We start from the raw sequence: 23,359 nt of genomic DNA, 5'->3' as shown, positions 1-23,359 counted from the left end.
TTTTTAGGGTTTTTTAAATCACTGTTTACTATCTTTCTCCAACGTCCAACGGTCACGACTGCTAAACAATCGCCCCATCCTTAATTCCGAGTGTGTTATGACCTGGGCGTCCGTTCGGGGGCAATTTCCAAGTTGTAAACTGGTTGTTGACCAATTTCCTACATTACCTGAACACAGCGCAAGACCGGCGCGTTCAATGGTTCAAGATTCTCGCGAGATTTTGCTAGCTCGATACAGGGGTGACAGTTAAGTGTGTGACATATTATCAGAAGTTCTTCGGTGCATTTAACGCCGTTAAGGTAGTATATGCGCCGTGTTAATAGCGACAGCCTGACTTCATGCTGCGCCACACTTCGCTAGCTGTACTATGAGTGAATCTGTGCGGTTAGTGTTACGGAAACTGAAGGTCCTGCGTGGGCTTCTTTCCGTCCCACGAAGATCAAGTGGATCCTGTTTTGATTCAGGGAGAAAATGGATTAAGCCTAGTGGACATGACACTGGGCTGACGACTTTCAACAGCTTGACCAAACAAAAAGAGCCTCTCATTCTAGCAAGAGAAGGAGTAGCGACCTGGTATGAGCTTCTAGTCCTCTGATCCCACACTGTGACACGTCCATCCTCCTGAGACCTTGCGTCCTCATATGGGGACAAAAAATTGCCTTCCATACACATTATACTTCATTGTGATTAACTTAACCCCGTTGTCCTCGTGTCTGGACATTTTTGTGCTGCCTGCTGGTGGTCTAAATACCACAAGAAAACAAAGCATGACAAAACAGCAACAAACAACAACAAATCAGGTCTCAAAAGGATAAACGGTGTGTGTGTTTGCATCTCAGGTACAGCTGTGGACCCACTGTATATGACCACGCCCACCTGGGTCATGCATGGTGAGTACATGAACATTTTTGTAACCCAACATGTTCACATTTAAGTCTTTGTGTATTTAGTAACAGGCTGTATTTGTATGGAAGCACAACCATCATACTCACATTTCACACGTGTTATCCTGGTGTCCGTGTGATTTGTTCCCCTGCTTCATGTCTTCTCTGCAGCTCGTACGTCAGGTTCGACATCCTGCAGAGGATCCTGTCCAGAGTGTTTGGCATTCGAGTCGTCCACGCCATGGTCATCACCGACATCGATGACAAAATCATCAAGAGAAGTTTGGAGGTCAGATGGCTCTACGTGACCCGTGACATGCGTGTTCTGTACTCTGTGGACTGTGTTTTCACTCAGATGACTTATTTCCCTAATCTTTGAAGGAAAACGTCTCCCCGACTGTCCTGGCCAGGATGTTTGAGGAGGAATTCAAGAAGGACATGTTATCATTAAAGGTGTGAGTGCAGCAGGAGTCAAAGGTTACATCTTGACCTTTAGATGAAGTTGTTGGAGTAAACATGAAAGCAGAGCAGGTGTGTGTGTTGATCTGTAAAAGTGTGTGTATGTGTTTTCCAGGTGACTCCTCCTGCTGTGTATCTCAGAGTCACAGAGAACGTGCACCACATCGTCTCCTTTATTGAGCGGATCATCCAACATGGACACGCTTACGCTACTAAAGAAGGTGACTGATGTGTCCCCGGTCCATCCTCAGCAGTGTCCTCTCCTCGCCGCTCTCCAGTCTGTCCTCAACTGTCCCTCAACGTTTGTGACTTCTCATTTTGGTTGTAGGCGACGTGTATTTTGACATCCGGTCCATCGGCGATCGCTACGGCAAGTTTGTAGGAGCTTCTGATCCTCCGAGTGAACCTGGTAAGAAGAGCTGAAGCTTTAGTCGCTATAACCCTGAACTAAATGTGGACGGCAGCTTTGCTAATAGACGTCAAACTACTTTGTTTTCCAGGCAGCACAGATAAACGAGACTCCAGGGATTTTGCTCTGTGGAAGCGTTCCAAACCTCAGGAGCCGTATTGGGAGTCTCCTTGGGGCAGAGGAAGACCCGGCTGGCATATTGAGTGTTCTACCGTGTCTAGGTTTGCCCCTCCTGTAGCCCCCCTGTAGCCCCCTCTGCTACATGCTGCTGTGTTGATACCTTTTAATGAGACAGTCAGAGAGTTAACATGCACATTCAACCTTTGATCACACTGCAGCTCCGTGTTTGGGAGTCAGCTGGATATTCACTCAGGAGGCATCGACCTGGCGTTCCCCCACCACGAGAACGAGATCGCCCAGAGTGAAGCCTATCACCAGTGTGGGCAGTGGGGAAACTACTTCCTGCACTCGGGTAAATCCCAAATCCAACCCCCGTAATCCATTTCCTCTAACCCAATTGATCTACTTCCTCTTAAAGATTCTGCTTCCTCAAACACATTGTGGCCTGTTGTGGTTCTCCCCGTCTGTAGGACACTTACACCTCAGAGGCAGTGCAGAGAAAATGTCCAAGTCTTTAAAGAACTACATCACAATAAAGGTAAACAATAATCTCCTCGTCTGGCCTTAATGATGTCTTCGCTGTCTGACTCCATCTTCTTCCTCTCATACATCAGGATTTCCTTCAGTCTTACTCTGCCAATGAATTCCGGATGTTTTGCCTCTTGACAAAATACAGATCAGGTGACTAATTCATTGTTGCATTCTCTTTCTTTGTTCTGGTTGTTTCTGGTTTGTGGGACCACATCCTCACCTTCTCTGGTGTCTCCACAGCCATCGACTACAGCGACGGCAGCATGCAGCAGGCCCGCAGCTCTCTGGAAACCATCTCCACCTTCCTCCATGACGTGGAGGCCTACATGAAGGGCCAGCTGCTGTGCCCGGCCCTACAGGAGGCCTTTCTCTGGGAGAGGTAGTCGCTTCCCTCCTCTGTCTGACCCCTAAGAGTCCACAGGCCACGAGGCAAACGCACATTGAGACGCTTTGTTTCTCCAGGTTGGCTGAGGCTAAAGCCAGCGTGGGAGCAGCTCTGGTAGACGACTTTGATACGCCACAAGCCATCAACGCCGTGATGAACCTGGTTTACCACGGACATCGCCAGCTACAGCCCGTTACTAAGGTAACTGGCTGTGAAGGTCTTAGAAGGACCTTTACAATCTGCATTCTACGCCGAAATGTCACATTCCTATCTTAGTTTTGGTGGTAAAACCCGACTTACCCTCACACACAAAACGTATCACTCCTGTTTCCTCTGCAGTCTGATGGATTGGCGCGCAGTCCTGTGGTGTTGGGAGCGATGGTCTCCTACATCAGGGAAGTTCTAGACATTTTTGGGATCGACTTGCTGCACAAGGTGAGAACTCAGAACACAGAGAACATCTGACTTTCAAACCCTTCCTTCCCCAAAACATGAGGGTCATTTCTTGCCAGATCCGAACCTTCCAGACACTAATCTGATCTCTGCTGCTCAGGATGGCGACACGGTGAACTATGACACGCGTGTGGAGGCCGTGGTCGAGCAGCTGACTCGTTTCAGAAGCGAGGTTCGAGCGTTCGCGCTAGCTCGTCAGGATCAGCCAACCGGAACGTCTAAAAAAGCCGGACTTCACCCCGAGCGACTCCCTCTAATGAAAGCATGCGACGCCCTGCGGGACGACCTGGCACCCCTGGGTGTGGTGATAAAGGTAAACTGGACTTTTATCTGCATTCTGAAAGGGAAATGAGACATTTGTAACCAGCTGCTGTGGTTTCAGGACAGAGGAGCCGCGTCTACCTGGGAGATTTCCCTTAGAAGACCGACTCTGGGAGGACAGGAAGTTCTGGACAAAGAGCAGGAAACGCTCCCATGACAACAACAAACAGAACGACTCGTCTCTCTGTGGACTTTGACAGAGATTTAGTTGTAAATTACATTTCTCAAGCTTTTTTTTAATCTTTTCTGTTTGTACATTCACTTCTAATAGTTGTGTTGAATTGTATCGATGATGTAAAGAAATTTAGACATTTATGGTGAAAGCCCGTCTGCCTCAGCCATCATCTGTGTTATTACTCCAGAAAGTCGTGTTGTGGGAATGTGTTTGTCAGTTGAGCCAAACAGAAGAAAGAAAACTGCTCGTCACCATTTAAAGTGAAAAAGTGCACAGCTACAAAGCTACACAGCTACAAAGCTACACAGCTACAAAGCTACACAGCTACAAAGCTACACAGCTACAAAGCTACTTTTTAGTGATGAACAAACATTCAACATCAGACAAAATTCAATTACATTTGCATATCGGGAGACAAGATAGCTTATCTCCATGACAACAAGACACTTACAGCTTCTTCATACGTGTGTGTGATGTACCAACCTAAATCATGTCACACATCAGATTGACCTCACACACTCATTTTGGTTGACAGAAATGTTTAGTCTTGTTAATCACCGATGGGTTTTCAATTCTTTTTAATTAAAGATGACAAATCAGCTTCAGCCATGATGGAGCCCGACCGCTCATCACGGCACGCCCGTCACACATTCCTCCATATAGAACTTAGAACAGAACAGAACACGTAGACCCTGGTGGACCTGGGAGTCTCTCAGTGACACTAAAGTGTCTCTGCTCATCTGCAGACCACACAAGAAGAAGAGAGGTTTTTGGACTGAACCAACCTAAACCAGTCCAGGTGTCCCTCAGGCTGAGCTGCGGCTCTCAGGCGTGAGGTTGATCAGAGAGTTGCTGGCCTGAGCCAACTCTGTGATGGACACTCGGCCTCTGCGTTTGATGAACTGGACCACAGAGTCCAGCTCCTGTGGCGTGATGGAGATGAACTTCCCTCTGTCGTCGATCACTCCTGCGGGGGAAGACACACACACACACACACACACAGTGAGAGACCAGACCAGACCAGACCAGCAGCTGCGTCCCCAGGGATCCAGATGTGGAGGTCTCACCTGTGAGGGAGCCCTCAGCCAACAGGTCCTGCAGTCTGCTGATGGCATCTTGAGTCCTCATCCCAAAATGAGAAGCCAGGTCCTCCAGCAGGACCACTTTAGAGCTCTGTGGGCCAGAATGTAGAGGTCAGTGTGTGCACGGGCCTCAGGAGAAGTGTGTGTTTGTGTTTTACCTCAATATGCTGGATGAATTCTTGCAGCAGGTTGCGTGACTGAGTGGAGAACAAACAAAACACCAGTTGGCACTTGATAAGAGTACCAAACACAGTTTACAAATGGCTCTTTGGGTGAAGGTGAAGGTGCAGCGGTCTGACCTGGTCCTCCGTCAGCTGCTCCTCCTCTCCCTGGTCCTCTATGACGAAAGAGGCTTTGAGCTTCAGGTACTCCTCCTCCTCCCGCTTCTCCTGCTCCTCCTTGGCTCGCAACTCCGCCTCCTCCTGAGAGACGCAACACATTACATCAGACTGACTCATTCAGCCACTGGACACTGATGATGATGATGATGATGATGTCAGACATTTGAGTCCAGCAGAGTTCTGGAGGACTCGGTCCGTCACCTCTTTCTGTTCCAGCAGGCGTTCCTTCTCATCCTCCTGCCTTTTCTCCTGCTCTCTGAGCTCCTGCATCCTCTTCCTCTCCTCCCTCTCCTCCAGCTCGGCCTGTGCACAACACACACTGGGTTATTCTCTCTCTCTTACACACACACACACACACACACACACACACACACACACTCACTCACTCACTCACTCACTCACTCACTCACTCACTCACTCACTCACTCACTCACTCACTCACTCTCTCTCTGTGCTGGTGTAGATGTCAGACTCTCACCTCCCGCTGAGCTTTCTTGGCCTGCTTCTCCTCCAGCTTCCTCTGCTTCTTGGCTCCTATCTTTGCTGTAGGCTGGGAGCTCTGCTGCTGCTCTTCATCACCATCCTCTTCCTCCTCATCTGCTGCTGCCGCTGCTGCTTCCGCCACAAGATTCTCCTCTGAAAGCAACACCTCACACTCCTCAGGTCGGTGCACAGCAGAGTAAACTAACCTGCAGGTGCATTCAGGTGTCCTCACCCTCCATCACGTCTCTCTGAGGTCTCCTGTTTGCCATCACAGAGGCCAGGTTCCTCCTCCGCCGAGGCATCCCGGCTCCTCGCTCCTCTGCCGCCCGCTGAGGGGGGCCGGCTGCACGGACGACATCCCTCCTCTGCTCCACATCGGCTGGGCACAGAGGGCACAATGTAAAAACTTATATAACAATTAAAAATCTACTCAGTTGTTTTTATAATTTGCAAGCATTGCAACAGCCAAGGTACTTGATGACCGTGTGTGTGTGTGTGTGTGTGTGTGTGTGTGTGTGTGTGTGTGTGTGTGTGTGTGTGTGTGTGTGTGTGTGTATGTGTGACAGCTGTGACGTTACGTAGCGTCCAGCTGAAACGTGACATGAACACAATAATCTGGCGGACAAAGAATGAGACTGAGCTGAATTAAACAAACTTAATCTTACTAAATGACGAAGTTAAGGAGTTAAAGTTAGGAGCTAACAGTTAGCTTAGCTCGATGCTGGGTAAACTCACCTTCCTGTGTTTTCCTCCGCACCGACAGCGCGCCCAGGATGAGGAGGATCAGCAGAGCCGCGGCGATCAGATACAACGCGACGTCCATGTTAGTTTGATATCTGCGTTAATCTGACATAAAGAACACGACGCGTCAGCGCCGCTATGCTAATGAGCACACAGCTACTGGTCTTCTTCGTTTGTGTTTGCACAGCGGCGGCGGCGGTGTAGGTGAACGTGTGTCGTCATCTAGTGGTCACACCGTGTAATGACGCAAGTGATTTATAAAATACAACTGGTGTTGTTACAGCGCCACCATACGGTCGATTGATTAGTTTGGGTGTTGTAGGTGGTTGCTATGGCATTATATGTGATCACGAGTTCATAAAGGATGTTTGGAGGATTTAAATGTGTGTGTAATCAGACAATTTTATAAAAATAAACAGATTAGTGAAACATTCCGCAGTAAAGAAGGTTTAATCTCAGACAATGAAGGAGGTCAGACTGGAGTCAAGTAAGCATGTAGGTCTTTATTCATGTCATACGTGTCTTAGTTTAAATTCAACAAAGCATGTTCTCACCTGGTGAAAACAACAAGTAGTATACAACAAGCAACCAAGACAATTTTAAATTAAAGAGGGATATTGTAGCATGTGTGTATGTGTGTGTGTGTGTGCGCGTAGCGGCAGAGGAGTGAGCGGTGGTCTTGTTCAGCACACTGAAGGCTCGTCCACAGCAGCTGCTCCTTCAGTTACAGCTTTCACACATTTGGCCATCGTCTGAGAAGCCCTGCTAATAGAATCTTAACACACAACACGCAACAATGGGTTAAATATCCAAATAAAAAGTCATTAAAACGTTGACATCATTGGTTTGAGCACAGACCTGTCATGTAGAAGTCCTTCACTGTGAGCTGAGGAGGCACCAGAGGCTCGGCGATGAGCGTCTGGTCCACCGCCTGATGTAACATGAAGCAAAATATTACTGTCTCCAGTTTCAGGACAAACACACATTTAAAAGCCTTTCTGACTGAAGTGAGTGTGTGTGTGTGTGATTAAAATACCTGAGCCAGTTCATTCGCCTGTTTGAAGTAGTTTGCCTCTTCTACGTCGTCATACCGGACCAGATTAGGCGAAATCTCCGCTAGTCTGGATCGCACCTCGTCCACAGAGTCGTAGGGCAGTGGCACACCAGCCAGCTACACACACACACACACACACACACACACACACACACACACACACACACACACACACACACACACACACACACACACACACACACACACACACACACACACACACACACACACACACACACACACACACACACACACACACACACACACACACACACACACACACACACACACACACACACACAGAGGTCAGTTAATCATTTGGCAGAGCTTCCTGCAGAGCATCAGCGAGACGGTGCCCCTCCCCTCACCTCTGATATGGCCCTGATGATCTTCCAGTCCTCTCTTGCCATCCCAGGAGGCGTCACCGCCACCCGGGTGTGCTGGCTCCTCCCCTCCGTGTTGACATATGTGCCGTTTTTCTCCGTGTACGCTGCACCGGGAAGAATGATGTCGGCCATGGGCGCTCCTACATCACCATGGTGACCTGAAGACACATCGGTTGTGTTGAGTAAAGGAATCAACTGAGGCCTTCTCACATTGTGTGTGTGTGTGTGTGTGTGTGTGTGTGTGTGTGTGTGTGTGTGTGTGTGTGTGTACCCTGGTAGATGATGAGGCAGTCTTTGGGCAGGTCGGCTCTGGTGATGCACCCAGCATCAGCACCCAGCAGGAACAGGACTTTGGGTGGGTTCTTCCTGATGGCGTCCACGCCGGCCTTGTAGCCCAGGTCCAAAGCAGCTACTTGACTGGCCACCCTGCTCACACACACACAGACACACACATACAGGTCAGAGCAACTCAAGTGTAATAGCGAGCCAATGTATTCGATCACCGTCATTAACATGAACAGACAGGACAGAAGCTTGTGGAGTCTTTGTTTTCTCCTCGCCGTCTCCATTCACTCACTCCCTCCCTCGTCTCCAGCCATACCTGTGTAGGACGTTGAGAACTTTCCAGCCCTCCTCCACGCCGCTGCTGACTCTGGCGTTCTGAGCGATGGTGGAAACGGCACTCAGGATGGCGCCTCCGTCTTCTCTCTGCAGAGCGGCGCTGCCCACGATCACGACGGGACGCTGAGCGGCTGAGAGGACCTGGAGGCAGATACAAGGTCATATAGGGGTCATATACCTGTGTGTTAGTGTGTGTGTGTGTGGGAGGGTGTCCCTTACCTCACAGAAGGGGTGTGTGCCATTAGCCAGGTCCTGCAGTACTGAAGTCTCCTCCCCTAGATGGTCGTATGTGTAACTCAGATCGACCTGGTGACCGACCACGGCAACACGCAGCTCGTTGTGGAGCCAGCTGAGAGGGAGACAAGGCAGAGGAGGAGGAGAGGTGAGGAGGGGAGGGGCACGAGCAGAGATATGTGACGCTCTGTGTATGTGTGTGTACGTGTGTTTACCTCTTGCGGACTCTGGAGTTGAACAGCGGCGCTTCGTAGCGTGGGTTTGTGCCGATGAGGAGCAGGACGTCGCTGTCCTCGATGCCAGCGATGCGCGAGTTCAGCAGGTAGTTGGAGCGCAGGTCAGTGCTACAAGACACAGAGCAACACGTCCAGTCACAACTCACACAACAGGCCGCTCCAAATCTGGAGATCTGAAGACTTACACACACACACTCACACACACTCTTACCCGGCTCCTGACATGGGGAACACCTCCTCAGTGCAGAGGTTGTCTGAGTTGAATCTGTTCAGCAGGTCTTTGAGGGAGACCAGAGTTTCAGCGTCTGCCATACCGCCCACGATGGCTGCCACCTCGCTGCTGCCCTGCACGCCCTGCAGCTGCACACACACACAGGCACCACACACACAGTCAATAAGACAACAGGGACCATAATCTGCCCTCACATCCACACTACACACACACACACACACACACACACACACACTTACTGCTCCAGCCACGCGTGTGAGCACATCCTCCCAGGTGGTGGAGGTCAGCTGACCTGAGGCGTCCTTCACCATCGGCTGGGTCAACCTCTGCCTCTTCAGACCGTCGTATGCAAACCTGACCACACACACACACACACACGCAGAGGATTCAAGTCAAATTCACACTGACATTTTCCACTTTTCCAGCTGGGTTCTTCTGGAGCTCTTTGTGTTTCACCTGGTCTTGTCGGAGATCCACTCTTCGTTGATGTCTTCGTTCAGCCTGGGCAGGACCCTCATCACTTCCCCTCCTCTGGTGCTCACCACGATGTTGCTGCCCACAGCATCCAACACGTCGATCGACTCTGTTTTCCTACAGATGCAGACAGCTTAGCACCTCAAACCAACACCCTGAAGTAAAGCAACACCGCGTCCCGTCTGGAGACTCAAACCCGTCCTACCTGGTCTCCCACGGCCGTGCGGTGAAAGCGTAGGGTTTGGAGGTGAGCGCGCCCACGGGACAAATGTCGATGACGTTACCCGACATCTCCGACATGAACATCTTCTCCACGTACGTCCCGATCTGCATGTTATTGCCCCGACCCGTCGTTCCCAGGTCTTCCACGCCGGCGATCTCACTGCCAAAGCTGCAGCAACAACAACAACAAGGGAATTCATGATGAAGAGGATCCAAATTATTCAACCCCTAACCATCATGTCCCTGGTCTCTTGCCCGTGTGGACTCACCGGACGCAGCGTGTGCACTGGATGCAGCGCGTCATGATGGTTTTGATGAGCGGCCCGATGTTTTTGTCCTCCACTGCTCGTTTGTCCTCCAAGAAGCGACTGCGGTCTGCGCCAAACTGCATCGACTGATCCTAGAAACACAACCAGCGCAGGGAAGTTAGCCCAGTGTGTGTGTGCGCGTCTGTCTGTCTGTCTGTCTGTCTGTCTGTCTGTGTGTCTGTGTGTCTGTGTGTGTGTGTGTGTGTGTGTGTGTGTGTGTGGGGGGGGGGGGGGGGGGGGGGTGAGCAGTCATTGGCTCTGTATGACACATGTTTCACAGTCAAATTGGTAAATAAGAAACGAGGGGCACTAGGAAATACAAACACCCCCTGTCTCTCTGTAACCTTATGAGGAAAGGCTCAATTGACACGGATGCTAACACAATATCGACTGATGGAGAGAAAAGGAAGCGTGGCTTTACCTGCAGGTCACACTCTCCTCCCTGGTCACAGATGGGGCAGTCCAGAGGATGGTTTGCCAAAAGGAACTCCATCACGCCCTCTCTGTTTAGACACAAACACACACGTGAGCCGCAATGCCACGAGAAGCTCCAAGCCTGAAGCTCCTGAAGCCTCTGACAGGAAACAGATGATGGCCCGTGATCCTTCTGGTCCCTACCTGGCTTTGCGTGTCTTCTCTGAGTTGGTGAGGATGTTCCAGCCCTTCATCACCGGCATGGCACAGGCAGCTACTGGCTGAGGCACAGAGGACAGCACACATCATCAATCACAACGCCGCTATTATGAACATCCTGAGCTACGACCTCTGACATGATGATAACATTCTGCTTCAGGGTTTCTCTTTCACTAAAGCATTGAACAGAACCCTGCAGTTACCTTTGGGGCTTTCTCAATCTCCACCAGACACATGCGGCAGTTTCCAGCCACAGAGAGACGCTCGTGGTAACAGAACCTGGGGATCTGGATGCCAACCTTCTCACAGGCCTGAGGACAAAACAAACAGTCAACAACAACAACAACAGGAAAGCAGGAAAGCCTTGCATGGCGTCTGTGTTACCTGCAGGACGGTGGTTCCAGGCTCCACCTCCACTGGTTTCCCATCCACAAACACCTCCACCATGTTACTGGCAGCACGCACTGCAGTACGCACTGAAACACACACACACAAGGGCCAACGTCAGTGAGATGAAGGAAGAATGGACCCAGCACGCGCGCGCGCACACGCACACGCACACACACACACACACACAGTCACAGACACAGACACACACACTCACCTGTGCTGGAGGGAGCCAGGTTGCTCTTGGCTGCTCCGGCTAGAGCTCGGCCCACGTGTGGAAGACGCAACATGATGCTGAAAGAAAAACACACAGAGGGAAACATGCATGTGAGATTAGAGATGATTCCATAGAAAAGAGACATTTAGACCATGATGCAGCTTCGGACTCGCTCAGGGGATCAAACTCCAAGTGAGGGACTTGTGACTTGACGTTCCAGTCTTTGATGATTTGAGCACCAACATGATGATTTACTCAGAAACACTTCATCACAGAAGGATCAGATGTGTGTGAGGGCTCAGTTGTGTAACCTTTTGAAGTAGGCTCTAGGTTAAATACTCCATGTATCAGAGTGGCAGAACTTTAACTCCATATATCTCACAACACGTCAGGAGGCAAATGGACCCTCATGACCCTAAGGTCACGATGCAATAGGGATCATTAAATGCTGATAGCGCCTGCAGGGTGAAGAGAACTCGCTAACTCGATCTCACTGACTTGTCAACAACCCTCTGCTGAGCCGAGCAGCGGTAAACCTTAAAGGAGACACGCGTTGGTTCTAATTGAGAACCGCGTAGAGGACACGGGGTCGAGTTAAACACAAACGCTGAGTTGGTGAGGTTAACAGGTCAAACTGGACCGGACAGGGGAGCAAACCAGGCAGCAGCGGCGCAGAGGGGACGTGTAGCTTACAGGCTAACGCTGTTAGCTCAGAGTTACTCAAGGACACCGGAGCGCCGCGGTCAAACAGCGCCTCAGCTGCTGCTTCTGCGACACAAAACACGCGTCACTGCGTTTAAAACATGCAGATGGAGTTACATCGTCCTACCTTTCGCTATTTGGCCTTCTTGACCAGAACAGCGGTAACCTCGCCGATACCACCAGTGACTTATTTATCCAATGGCGTGATTAGCGGAAGTACCTTCGCCGGCTACTTCCGTTTGAAGTCATATTTCACAATAAAGGTCGTTTTCTTTCGTAACTCTTTTTACAAAACAACACGTGACATATTTACACACACGGATAAATGCACAGCTAAATAAATATGCATGTGACAAAAATTTAATAAAGGTAAAATGCTGGCTTTGGAAAAATATGTATTTTATGCCTGTACAGTTTTGAACTTTAGTTATAATCGTAACAAATTGCTTGCATGACACAAAAAGAAACGAGAAGAGAGCGTGCCTATAAAACCGGTATATAACATCATAAAACAAATTAATTGTAAAGAAAATGGACATTCTGGGTTTCACAACATTTCACAATTTTCAAGAAGTTTACGACATTTGATTTATTTTGGAGTTGTTTTATCCACACACTGCTCGCCGGATGTTTTGTGAATTTTGGGGTAAAACATTCCGAGGAAAATCATTGCGAAATTAGTTCACTTTCAAAGTGCGTTGCTTTGTTGCAGGACTACATTTACCATCATGAGAGTGACGTCGGCGGAAGTAGCCACGTGTTCGTTTTCTGGACATTTCCGGAAGCAGCGTCGGAGCTACAGAGACGCTAACCCACTGACAGGACGCGCGGCTGTTTTCTTATGAAAAACAAACGAAGGAAACAGGTAAATATATCAGATTGCGGCGCCCCGTTTAACGAAGCAGCTTCTATGAAACGAAGCGCGTCTTTCTTCATGTCACAGTTACAGACGCGCCTAGTCACTATCGTTGTTGGCGGCAAGCTAACTAGCCAACAGCGTCAACAAAACACGCAGGTAAACAGTATCAGGCCTCAGTGAAGGAGAACCGTAATGTCGTGATTTAACACAGATATCACGCCTCAAACCACATATTGATCTAATGTGAATGTTACTGTTTTGTTGTCTTGTTTAGTCGTGTTTCAGCAGCCCCTCTCGGTGTTGTGTTCACGTACCTCCAGGTCTACGTTTGAGTTTGTTCAGTTTTCTAACTTTATCTAACTGTAGTTGAACATTCAGCCAGAAGCTTCTCATGACAACTTTAAGAAGGTTTAAAGTGTCATGGGATGTTCTTTAACGTGTCTTACTTAAGGTTTGTTACATTTACAGTTTTCAGTCTAGATTTTATTAAATGTTGCTGCTCTGATGTCTTCATCTTCGCTGAACTTCCCCTCACCTGTGCTCCTCTCATACCTGTCTCTTTGTTTCTTTGTCCCAGCATGTTGCCAACCACCTCACCACAGACCAACGGGCCCCTCACCTCCCGGGACGCCGCTCGCCACACAGCCGGCGCCAAACGCTACAAGTACCTGCGGCGTCTGCTCCACTTCAGGCAGATGGACTTTGAGTTTGCCCTGTGGCAGATGCTCTACCTGTTCACGTCGCCGCAGAGAGTTTACCGCAACTTCCACTACAGGAAACAGACCAAGGACCAGTGGGCCAGGGACGACCCGGCTTTCCTGACCCTGCTCAGCGTCTGGCTGTGCGGTAGGTCTGCGTCATGAAGTCATCCAGACACAGGCCCGAGTCTTGAAGGACCCGGAGCCTCATAGCAGCAGCGCTAACTCCTTCATTAACGCTTCCTTTCCTGTTCCTTGGCAGTGTCGACGGTGGGCTTCGGTCTGGTGCTGGACATGGGCCTCCTGGAGACCCTGAAGCTGCTGCTGTGGGTGGTGTTTGTGGACTGCATCGGCGTGGGCCTGCTCATATCCACGCTCATGTGGTGAGTCTGGAGTCGCACCTCTGTTTGGAAGGGACAGCATTGCAGAATCAGTGCTCCATACTGTGTGTGTGTGTGTGTGAGAGACACTCCTATAATGTGTGTGTGTGTGTCGCAGGGTCGTCACAAACAAGTACCTGCTGAAACATCCCAGCAGAAACTTTGACGTGGAGTGGGGCTACGCCTTCGACGTGCACCTCAATGCTTTCTACCCTCTGCTCGTCATCCTGCACTTCTTGCAGCTTTTCTTCATCAATCGTGAGTGTTTGTTTTGATCTCAGAAGCACTACCAACTGCTGTAGAGTGTGTGTGTGTGTGTGTGTGTGTGTGTGTGTGTGTGCGCGCGGATGTGTGCGGCTTCTCACTCTCTCTCTCTGTGCTGTGTTTCAGATATTGTGGTGATAAACTCAGAATGGTTCCTGGGCTACTTTGTGGGGAACACACTGTGGCTCGTCGCCATCGGTTACTATCTCTACATCACCTTCTTAGGCTATAACAGTGAGTCAGACTCGAGTGCGCTGAGTTGAATTTTCTTGACATTTTCACAGAACAAAGATCTCCAGATGTTGAGATCTCAAACTAATCATCTCTGGAAAGTTATTGAATTTCAAAACAAGGGGAGAACCCATTTCATTCTGGTGCTGTCCATCCTGAAGGTGGCGCTGTAACAGCCACTTTTACTATATGGGCATTTTACCAAAACATTGAATTCATATTCTTGCGGCCTAATTAAATTTTTCCACCATTTAAAATAGTTTTACCTCCCAAATAAATGAGTCTGCTGGACCCAGACTCTGTTGGAGGTGTGGCCTCAGTACAGAGTGAGGCTTCGCTCCAGCAGAAGGTGGCGCTACGGCAACAACACTCAGTTAGTCTGTCATGATGTTAAGGATACGAGGATGTAAAGAGTAATCCTGCATGATGTCGTGTCGCCCTCACAGCGCTGCCCTTCCTGAAGAACACGGCGGTGCTGCTCTACCCCTTTGCCCTCCTCGGCCTGGTCTACATCCTGTCCATCTCGCTGGGCTGGAACTTCACACAGGGGCTCTGCTGGTTCTACAAGTACAGAGTCCAGTAGAACCAACACGCTTCTGACGTCGGGCGCAGGTCGGCTCCAGGCCGACTCACAACTCACTCCCAGGTGACACCGAGTCCACTCCTGGCTGCTGTTGGTCAACATGTGGTTGAGAAGTGGCGGCCCTCTGCGGGGGCGCTGGGTGCTGCTTCACTTGGGGTGACCAGTGAGTCCTTATGACGCGGCTCGCAGCCACTCTGTTGATTTTCCCTTTGGCTCTCATTTTGAGCTGCAAAGTAAGTGGACGGTCTTTTGTTTGGACTCGTGATGAAGAGGAGGACATAAGCAGACGCGGGCTGGGTTTGTATGATTTGTAAATAGAGAGCGGGCAGGTTGTCATGGACACAGCGGGGCTGCTTGCTGCTGCTTCAGTGTTCTGACTTGTTCTGCTTATTGTGGAGGAAAGTTGAATGCGAGCGTGACTGTTGGGTCTTTGGTGAAGTGTACATTCCTAAGCACTTTCAATAAAATGTTTTATTAACTTAAATGATTTGCCTCAGTTTAATGTTCTCCATCATTAAATGGGACTCCTGCTTCCCCTTCTGAGTAGGGTGAGCCAGTTTACTGTAGGTGTGGAGGTGCCAGAGAACACTTAGGAGCACATGTGGCTGACGAGTCCTTACAGCCCGAAAAGAGAAACCTCTGCATTTGTGAGTGTTTGAATCCGTGTTCCCCTCAGCAGAAAGGATCTGAAGCAGGACTTTGTAATAACTGCCTCACATCATGTGGTGGAGCTGGAACACCAGAGGACTGCAGAGCCTCTGTGTTCACAGCCCACCTCTCTGCTCAGGGGCTCATGGTGCTGAAGCATGAAAACTAATCCAGCTGTTAGATTCACCTTCATGTTGGGATCTTGTTGTTGGAAGCCTGAAGTCACCAGTCCGTTTGTGACTAGAGTCTAAGTCTAGTCTTAACTCATGAGCCTTCACGAGTCAGTGCCTGCGTTTGTATTATTTTACCTTTTGTTCTTTAACAAAAAACGGGTGAAAACGGGTCCAGAGTTGCCTGATTCCAGTCTGAGCCGCAGCAGGAGAGCAGGAGTCACATCAGGCCTTCACATCCCAGGGACATCCAGGAACTGCCCACAGACCTGGAGTCAGTCCACAGCAGGTCACAGTGGACGCTACCAAGTCGTGGAAGAAAACAGCAGAGCGTGTTTGGCTGGAACATGGACTGTCACAGCACGGTGGGCTTGTGGACCAGAACCAGCCTGCAGAACTAGCCTGAGCCGTCTCCATCTGAACTTGGTGAAAACTGTTAGGAGTTCCACAGTGAAAGCATCTCAGCTTGTTCCTGAGGTTTATTGCCTGAGTTTCCCTCTGTGCCAAGGCGTGGCACTGAATCAAGCATTTACAGGTTCAGCCTGCTGAGCTTATGAGAGAATGACTGCAGTAAATTCCAACAAACCGCACTTAGATCCTCACGTTACCTCCGCCTGGCCTGGTTACACTGTTAAACTGTGGAATAATGTAATAAAGCAACATTGAGCTTTATGAAATGATAACCTGAGCTCTTTTCACTTCAGCTCTCTGTGTCGACTCAAACCTCATGACTGACAAACCTGCATTCTTATCTCTCCAATCAGCTTCAGAAGTTAGCGTTCCTGTCCCACCACTGACATCCAATGGTTGTAGAGAGCGATTGCAGTAGGTTTGCAGCGAGGTGATGTCATACTCAAACAAATCTCTCTCTGCTGAAGCTTCACACGTCAACCAAGTGAGCAGAAACACAGACAAATACACAGAAACCCTCTAAACTCAGCACACATGCTGCCACCTACTGGGCCGGAGGAGCACTCAGGACACTTCCCACCTGGGCCAGGTTCACCACGGCTTAAAGCCTCCACGGGCGGGACAATCAAAGTGACTTAATAAAGGAGAAGTGAAGGATAAAGACTTAAAGTACTGAATATGCAAACATACTTCTGAATAAATGCAACTTTATTGCCATTGCTATGTTCTTGTGTTATGTGAAGAAGGAGGAGATAGAGATTGTTTCCTGTAGAAACATTGTTGTGGTGATACATGAACAAAGCAAGAAAACAACAAACTCTTCCAGGTACCTGAGTGGAACATGGAAGCTACTTTACTATTTCAGTGAGGCCATCAACATTTTTTTGAACTTCTCCAAGTCGACCTTCTTCATGATGGTAGCCTTGTGCTCCTTCTTCAGCAGCTCCATGTGATCCAGCACCATCATGCCTCTGGTGTAGGTCCCCTCCAGCTCCACTGTCACGGCAACCTTGAGGAGGAAGAGGAGCAGAGGTTGTGGGCGTGAAGGAGAGATCAGCTCCCTCCAGACAGACGAGGAGATCTACGACATGAACGCGATGTTATAAAAGCACCGCCGGGACCTTTTCGCTTTCCGTCACCAGCGTGTCGTCGATGGCAGCAGCCATGGCGTAGGCGTCACAGGTGTTGAAGGTGGCTTCCCCCACCACTTCCTTCTGATATCGCACCGTCTGGATCATCTGCAGGAACCAAGACACAAAGACGAGGTTCAGTGAGCCATGGATTTCAATACATCAGGGGTCTCCAACACGTAGTAGCGCAAGGTACTACGTGTTGGAGACCCCTGCACTACCTGCAATGGTGTTCAGGGGAAATTCAGTCTGATATGAGGAGCACATGACCAACGTGGGAAAACGTGCTTTTGTGTGATATGGAAACATTCCATCACTGTGTGAGTCCTTCAATGGATACGAACAAAAAACCTCAAACTATGAAAGCTTTGTCACAGAACTTGTGTTGCCCATTAATGTCACCACGTACACACTCAGGTCAGATACTGTTCAAGGTATTGCAACATCTTTACTCCTCTTATCTGTCTCATTGTTCCCAGCACATTCCGTTGTGACGCCTGATGCCTTGCTCACCTTTCTGGTGTGGCTGAAGATCCTCTCCATGAATCGAGCCTTGGCAGTCTTCTGGTCCAGCCAAGTGTCACAGAAAGACTGAGCGAAGAAGAAAACAAACAGTCATGATTACGTCTGAGCCTACCACTCCGGAAATAGGGAAACTTTCACAATTCCTTCCCTGGCAAACACTGTTATTGCATTTTAGCGGTTGCCGGGACGACGTGCTCACCCAGGGCAGGCTGTTCCTGCAGCTGAACTCCCATGGAGCGATGAAGGTGGGACAGGAGAATGTGTTCAACACGATGTAGGCGGCCTCAGGGTCAGTCACAAAGTTAAACTCTCCACACACTGTGGTGTTCCCCCTGGCTGAACACACACACACACACACAGGTTCACTGTATGAGAAAATGAGAGACTGGGCTGTTTACAGACCTGTGGTTTGTTTGCAATCTTAAGCAAACCAAAATATGTAATCAAAGCTCACAAGGGAACACCGGCTGCTCTCATCGGTCAGAAAATGTTGGTGGGAGTAAATCAAATAAAAAAAATGAGAAGAAGGTTGGAATATAGTAGAATAACTTGTGGCACTTTTCCAGGTCAGAACTCCACCGGCCTGATGATGATCCAGATCCTAAAACCACCTGAGGCAGCGTACATTCAGTGTTTCCTCCCATGATGTAGAGGCCTTTGATTTTTCCTGGAAGGGATGGGTCCACCTTCACAGCCGTGGCCAGGGTGGTGAGGGGCGCCATGGCAACCACACTGATCTGCAGAAGGAGAGACGACCAGAAAGAAACTTGTCATGTCCCCGCAAGAACACATCAACGTCACACACTGCTGCTGTGGAGGGCGTGCTGCCTTCAGGCTGCTTCGTCTCTTTTTTTCAGTGCCGTACTTATTTCCCTCTCTGTTTGAAAAACCCAAACAGGCCAAACCGGTTAGACTGAAACTCTGTTGTGTTCATTGCCTGTGACCTTTAACCTACATGTACTCCTGACCCACCTCTCCAGGGTTCTCGCTGACGATCCTGATCAGGGCCTTCACAGCTTCTTCCTCCTGCAGACACTCCAGTCCCGGGGCATCTGGATCCGGGGCATCGCCCAGTCCGTCTTTGCCGTGGAAGTCTGCGGCATGGCGTTTACGGGCCAGCAGGGGCCCTGAGGAGCCACGGTACACTGGGATCTGTGACGATGATGACGGAGACCAGAATATTACCATGACATCATTGATCTGAGGAGCTTTCATTTAGTAACAATGACTCCAGCTTACTCACGTCCATCCTCTCACACATTTTCAGGACCCGGAGTGTGTTCTTACAAGCGTTCTCTAAGGTCGTATTACCATGGGAACAGGTGATCCCCAGAATCTCCACGTTCGGGGCTGCGAGGGCGACCATGATTGCCTGAGCATCATCCACTCCTGTGTCCACATCAATAACCAGCTTCTTCATCATATCTAGAGGGAAAGGAAGAAGAGGGGAAGGTAGAAGAATGTGTGATCTGTAGCTGGCGTTGTTCCAGACCTGTGGTGCGTTTATCTCTCTCACAAGACTCTACATGACGTGCAGGGTGTGGTTCCACCAACAGAGAGGCCTGGACCTCTGTTCAGAGAGATCTGGATCCATATCTGGATTATGTGAAGTGTGTGTGTGTGTGTGTGTGTGTACCACCTGGACCACAGGGCACCAACAAGGACGTAAAGGAAAAGACAGACTACAAACATCAATCAGCTTCTTGACATTACAGCTGCAGAAAGCTTCACCACCCACACAGATGTATGTATGTGTGTGTGTGTGTGTGTGTGTGTCTGTGTGTGTGTGTGTGTGTGCGCGCGCGCACCTGTGTGTGTGTGTAGTTGCATCCTACCTGCAGCTCTAGGTGAAATGCAAAGACTCTGCGCTCCTGCGTTTTGCTTATTGTCTCCTCAGCGGGACAGACAGTGTCAAGGAGAGAGGAAGAGAAGAGAAGAACTGAGTCTCTCTGAGGCTCTCTGAGTTTTTCTGAGTCTCTCTCTCTCTCTCTCTCTCTCTCTCTCTCTCTCTCTCGCTCTCTTTCCGGCCCAACCGCCAACCCACTGGAGGCTCACCTGAACACACACCCTCACCTCAGGCTGAGGTATGTTTGTGTCTCAGGTGTCTTCAATTTCCTTTAGCCTTTAGCACACGCACACACATTCTGCTTTAGTTGTGTTCCCGCCTTTAGTTCGGTTCTTTGATCGCACTCGGGTCGGAACCAAAACCACCGGTTGACACAAAAGCATCCAAAGCGACACTCACGTGGTGCTGGAGCTCCGTCTCCATGGTGTTTGGGGGCGAAGAAGGAGACAGTCCAGGTGAGAGGGTCACTTCCTGTTCACATCTGACCAATCACAAAGTGCTGTGCAAGCGTTTGTGCAAGGGTTTGTTTACAAATGTTGGACCGCCGGTAAACGTGAACATGTTAACAGGAACACAATTGAAGGGGTCAGAACAGGACCAGTCGCTCTGCTCCTCTTCACTCTTCTTCTTCTTCCTCATCTTTGCAGGCCGCTCAATCGCAGCTCGTTCCGTACTCGTGCACAGTTTCCAGGTTTCATGCCAGAGCAGAGCTGCATGTGAGGTTTCACATTTTTGCCTTTAATCATACTGAGGACAAACACTCAGCCAGTAAACACGCAGAGTGACTCAGAGGGAACAACTCATGAACCTGACTACTTTCTGCTCAGAGACACTCGACTCTTCGGTCCTGTGAGAGCTCAGGCAGAGGAAAGGGACAGAGATTCGTCAAACACGTTAAAGACACCGCCCCGTGGTGTCTGCAGCTCAGGTCTGCTCCGTGTTAGACGGGTTCTGTGGGTTCTGGTGCCGTTCATCACACCTGTAGGAGGTTCTGCAGTCTCCTGAAGTCTTCCAGCAGGTGACAGTCCAGTCCAGAGTCCACAGCCCAAACTGTGTCTCCTCTGTGTCCACCTCTACACAACAGCACCTATCAGCCTTGTATCTTCATTATATCACATTTACTCTGATGTTGACTTGTTTGTCCTTGCAAGTAAAAATAACACACATCTCTAGTAAATGCCTTTTTTTTTTTTAAATGGACTCCTGGAATGTAAACAAGCAGACTGCAGTGCTTAGAAGTCTGATTAACACACATGTAAAGGTAACACACACACACACACACACACACACACACACACACACACACACACACACACAGAGGCTCCTCCCAAGCAGGCACCCTGGTCATCCTGCAGGAGTCAGTGGTGGAGCTGCTTTGATGGGGTCAGTGGGTTACCAGGACACACACACACGCACACACACACACACACACACACACACACACACACACACACTTAGACGTTATTGCTGTTTCTGTCCTTTAGATGAGGGAGAGGACTAATTGTTGATTAAATGAAAATAAAAATGCAGTAAGACCTTTTAAAAAAACAAAGTATTATTCTTCTATGAACTGAATCAATCATTTTAATTATTTCATTTTTTTCTTCCTTCTTTTAGTTCTTTAGTTTCCACAGTTTTTGTATTTAGTTGTTATTTAGTCATTTACAGAAACTAAAACCTCCTACAAACCCCCTCAATGATTTTATTCAGGTATCATCACCTCTGCTCCTCTGTGTCCCAGAAGAATAAAGTGTGTGTGTACATGTATAATCTGAGCTGTCAGCTTGATCTCGGCCTGCAGAAACATTTCTCGAGCATAAAACCATATCTGAATTGCATCATAATTACAAACAACAGCCAGAGTTTCACTGTGCCGACGGGAGCTCAGCAGGTCGGCACATATGGGCCAGATTCCAAACACGGAGTTGACCTCACATACGGAGCAGAGACACGCCTGAGCAGAGACACAGCGGCAGTCTGAGAGCCTTCAGACTCATACAGCAGGAAAGCAGGAGACACAGCTTGTCCTCTCCCAGTATTTCCTGTTTCTCACACAGAATGCAACACACTCATTTTCCAACCCCCCCCCCCCTTCCCATTAAAAAAAAAGGAAAAAATTACAGAGAGACATTTAGTGCATAAACAGAAGGTGATGATGCCTTATGAGTCACGCTGGTTAAAGAAAATTAATCTAGTGTGTGTGTGTGGGTGTGTGTGTCAGAGACAAACACTAAGAAGGAAAGTTAGTGGTAGAAATACTCTTTTGTATGACCAAAGATGGTTTATGGTGAAGAACTCCGCCTTTGGAACCGCATGTTCCTGTCCTTGCTGAATTATTCCAGAATCTTCTTTGGTGGGTTTCCTAAGGGGCGGAGAGTCAGATTGTACTGATGGTATGAAGAGACAGAGGAGGAGGAGGAGGGCAGGAAACCCTGTATGTGTGTGTGTGTGTGTGTGTGTGTGTGTGTGTGTGTGTGTGTGGCCTTGTTCTATAAGTCAGAATGAACCCGTACATACATGCGGGTCGAGGATTCGGTCTTTTCTAACTCCCATCTACTCGTGCTATTGTTTTCTCCCCGCTGTCTCATTCCCTGGCGACCAAATACCCCGAGCTGAAGTCTCTCACACAACGTAGGAAGAGGAAAGTAATTCTCCTGGCTGAACCGGACACACACACACACGCCCATGCACACATCTGCCAGCTGTACAATGGCAGAGCAGGATGAGTGCTGCAGCCTCATTTCCTCTCCGCTATCTATAGAGAGGCTTTGTAGTTGTGCTAAAAATTTCGAGTACAAGCAGTTGTTCTCGGCCTGTCGCTGGGTTCAGACAATAGGCGAGACACATCGGTTTAGTTGTAACATCTATGAAGCCTGGGAACATCTTGGGGAGGGGGTAGGAGGGGGATCGGGGGGGTTACTGGGCTTTAATTCTGTGGCTTTCCATTTTAGAGTTTAAAGGCCAGTAAGTGAAAGTAGTTCTTAGGGTGAAACCATCAGCACCAGAACTTTATGGCTTCTTCACTTGACTTCATTGAAATCAGGCAATAACTTTCTGAGATATCCATGGCAACAACTCTGACATGACAACTAATTGCTAGATCACCTTTTGCGTGTTGAGCCATTTCACTTGCGCGTTATCTTATGGAAGCAGAGTTAAAGTGACACAAAGGCTGAGTCACAACGGCTCCTTAAGCTCCTTTAACACCTGAAACCATTGTTACCGCTTGTGTTCGGTCATATCTCACAATGAGGAAGGCGAACTCGCTCACGCTCACGTTCAAGCCGACGAGTTTCCATTAGACGCACAGCACACAGGAAGAACACGCAAACTTTCATCAACAGGGAAATGGCTCCTCTCTGGTCTGTGATCTCAGCGGATCCGCCAAAACAAATTGGTCCGGGAAGAGAAATTTGCTGAGTGAGAACCAGATAAGAGTAGAGCCTGAAGATGGAACCAGCGCGGCCTCGTTCTCCTCTGTGCTCAACATGGAGACACAACATGTTGGTGGAAATGTGGGTTGG

At 49.2% G+C, this 23,359-nt stretch overlaps 5 protein-coding genes across 7 annotated transcripts; 2 read left to right on the top strand and 3 right to left on the bottom strand.

The window, feature by feature from the left end:
* Positions 1-222: 222 nt before the first annotated feature.
* cars2 (cysteinyl-tRNA synthetase 2, mitochondrial) lies at positions 223-4,143 on the top strand. Of its 2 annotated transcripts, none has more exons than XM_076152423.1 (16): positions 223-573; positions 840-890; positions 1,056-1,173; positions 1,266-1,337; positions 1,459-1,564; positions 1,672-1,752; positions 1,844-1,973; positions 2,091-2,224; positions 2,343-2,410; positions 2,487-2,553; positions 2,644-2,782; positions 2,866-2,989; positions 3,128-3,223; positions 3,342-3,554; positions 3,624-4,005; positions 4,054-4,143. In XM_076152423.1, the coding sequence occupies exons 1-15, from the start codon at positions 368-370 to the stop codon at positions 3,717-3,719; spliced, it is 1,701 nt and encodes a 566-aa protein (XP_076008538.1). In that variant the 5' UTR covers positions 223-367; the 3' UTR covers positions 3,720-4,005; positions 4,054-4,143. The 2 variants fall into 2 exon arrangements, with proteins under 2 accessions (XP_076008538.1, XP_076008537.1); XM_076152422.1 differs by having other exon boundaries at positions 4,046-4,130.
* On the bottom strand, positions 4,073-6,566 carry ddrgk1 (DDRGK domain containing 1). The gene is made up of 8 exons (XM_076152427.1): positions 6,379-6,566; positions 5,876-6,022; positions 5,639-5,796; positions 5,362-5,463; positions 5,119-5,241; positions 4,978-5,016; positions 4,805-4,910; positions 4,073-4,704 (listed from the first exon to the last, which is right to left on the bottom strand). The coding sequence occupies exons 1-8, from the start codon at positions 6,464-6,466 to the stop codon at positions 4,544-4,546; spliced, it is 924 nt and encodes a 307-aa protein (XP_076008542.1). The 5' UTR covers positions 6,467-6,566; the 3' UTR covers positions 4,073-4,543.
* Positions 6,567-6,867: 301 nt separating this feature from the next.
* On the bottom strand, positions 6,868-12,329 carry ndufs1 (NADH:ubiquinone oxidoreductase core subunit S1). 2 transcript variants are annotated; one of them, XM_076152491.1, is made up of 19 exons: positions 12,218-12,329; positions 11,389-11,465; positions 11,169-11,260; positions 10,988-11,095; positions 10,770-10,846; positions 10,573-10,654; positions 10,113-10,243; positions 9,827-10,012; positions 9,604-9,738; positions 9,381-9,501; positions 9,127-9,260; positions 8,895-9,023; positions 8,665-8,794; positions 8,426-8,586; positions 8,096-8,250; positions 7,807-7,982; positions 7,421-7,555; positions 7,243-7,315; positions 6,868-7,159 (listed from the first exon to the last, which is right to left on the bottom strand). In XM_076152491.1, exons 2-19 carry the CDS (start codon positions 11,459-11,461, stop codon positions 7,068-7,070), a joined length of 2,190 nt encoding a protein of 729 aa, XP_076008606.1. In that variant the 5' UTR covers positions 11,462-11,465; positions 12,218-12,329; the 3' UTR covers positions 6,868-7,067. The 2 variants fall into 2 exon arrangements, with proteins under 2 accessions (XP_076008606.1, XP_076008605.1); XM_076152490.1 differs by having other exon boundaries at positions 9,127-9,275; positions 9,387-9,501.
* Positions 12,330-12,825: 496 nt separating this feature from the next.
* On the top strand, positions 12,826-15,589 carry unc50 (unc-50 homolog (C. elegans)). The gene is made up of 6 exons (XM_076152428.1): positions 12,826-12,955; positions 13,527-13,795; positions 13,910-14,030; positions 14,146-14,285; positions 14,418-14,525; positions 14,969-15,589. Exons 2-6 carry the CDS (start codon positions 13,528-13,530, stop codon positions 15,103-15,105), a joined length of 774 nt encoding a protein of 257 aa, XP_076008543.1. The 5' UTR covers positions 12,826-12,955; position 13,527; the 3' UTR covers positions 15,106-15,589.
* Positions 15,590-17,024: 1,435 nt separating this feature from the next.
* On the bottom strand, positions 17,025-19,983 carry LOC143002353 (uncharacterized). The gene is made up of 8 exons (XM_076152425.1): positions 19,825-19,983; positions 19,233-19,414; positions 18,962-19,141; positions 18,615-18,726; positions 18,189-18,325; positions 17,978-18,055; positions 17,456-17,572; positions 17,025-17,343 (listed from the first exon to the last, which is right to left on the bottom strand). The coding sequence occupies exons 2-8, from the start codon at positions 19,410-19,412 to the stop codon at positions 17,191-17,193; spliced, it is 957 nt and encodes a 318-aa protein (XP_076008540.1). The 5' UTR covers positions 19,413-19,414; positions 19,825-19,983; the 3' UTR covers positions 17,025-17,190.
* Positions 19,984-23,359: the final 3,376 nt, after the last annotated feature.

This window comes from Genypterus blacodes, unplaced genomic scaffold, assembly GCF_046128005.1.
Source record: "Genypterus blacodes isolate CSIRO-AG114 ecotype Tasmania unplaced genomic scaffold, CSIRO-AGI_Gbla_v1 ptg000056l_1, whole genome shotgun sequence".
Taxonomy (NCBI): Eukaryota; Metazoa; Chordata; class Actinopteri; order Ophidiiformes; family Ophidiidae; genus Genypterus; species Genypterus blacodes.
This window is presented reverse-complemented; position numbering and strand designations above follow the sequence as displayed.

What these genes read in the sequence shown, in the direction of transcription:
- cars2 (XM_076152423.1), top strand. Translation starts at nt 368, where the DNA reads ATGAGTGAATCTGTGCGGTTAGTGTTACGGAAACTGAAGGTCCTGCGT. An exon ending in AGAACTACATCACAATAAAG is followed by an intron (nt 2,411 to 2,486) that starts GTAAACAATAAT and finishes CTCATACATCAG; the next exon opens with GATTTCCTTCAGTCTTACTC. An exon ending in CTTGACAAAATACAGATCAG is followed by an intron (nt 2,554 to 2,643) that starts GTGACTAATTCA and finishes GTGTCTCCACAG; the next exon opens with CCATCGACTACAGCGACGGC.
- ddrgk1 (XM_076152427.1), bottom strand. Translation starts at nt 6,466, where the DNA reads ATGGACGTCGCGTTGTATCTGATCGCCGCGGCTCTGCTGATCCTCCTC. An exon ending in CCAAGAAAGCTCAGCGGGAG is followed by an intron (nt 5,464 to 5,638) that starts GTGAGAGTCTGA and finishes TGTTGTGCACAG; the next exon opens with GCCGAGCTGGAGGAGAGGGA. An exon ending in AATTCATCCAGCATATTGAG is followed by an intron (nt 4,911 to 4,977) that starts GTAAAACACAAA and finishes TCTGGCCCACAG; the next exon opens with AGCTCTAAAGTGGTCCTGCT.
- ndufs1 (XM_076152490.1), bottom strand. Translation starts at nt 11,461, where the DNA reads ATGTTGCGTCTTCCACACGTGGGCCGAGCTCTAGCCGGAGCAGCCAAG. An exon ending in CTGCCTCATCATCTACCAGG is followed by an intron (nt 7,983 to 8,095) that starts GTACACACACAC and finishes ATGTGTCTTCAG; the next exon opens with GTCACCATGGTGATGTAGGA. An exon ending in AGGCGAATGAACTGGCTCAG is followed by an intron (nt 7,316 to 7,420) that starts GTATTTTAATCA and finishes ATGTTACATCAG; the next exon opens with GCGGTGGACCAGACGCTCAT.
- unc50 (XM_076152428.1), top strand. Translation starts at nt 13,528, where the DNA reads ATGTTGCCAACCACCTCACCACAGACCAACGGGCCCCTCACCTCCCGG. An exon ending in GCTCAGCGTCTGGCTGTGCG is followed by an intron (nt 13,796 to 13,909) that starts GTAGGTCTGCGT and finishes GTTCCTTGGCAG; the next exon opens with TGTCGACGGTGGGCTTCGGT. An exon ending in GCAGCTTTTCTTCATCAATC is followed by an intron (nt 14,286 to 14,417) that starts GTGAGTGTTTGT and finishes GCTGTGTTTCAG; the next exon opens with ATATTGTGGTGATAAACTCA.
- LOC143002353 (XM_076152425.1), bottom strand. Translation starts at nt 19,412, where the DNA reads ATGATGAAGAAGCTGGTTATTGATGTGGACACAGGAGTGGATGATGCT. An exon ending in AAATGTGTGAGAGGATGGAC is followed by an intron (nt 19,142 to 19,232) that starts GTGAGTAAGCTG and finishes TCATCGTCACAG; the next exon opens with ATCCCAGTGTACCGTGGCTC. An exon ending in TGGTGACGGAAAGCGAAAAG is followed by an intron (nt 17,344 to 17,455) that starts GTCCCGGCGGTG and finishes TTCCTCCTCAAG; the next exon opens with GTTGCCGTGACAGTGGAGCT.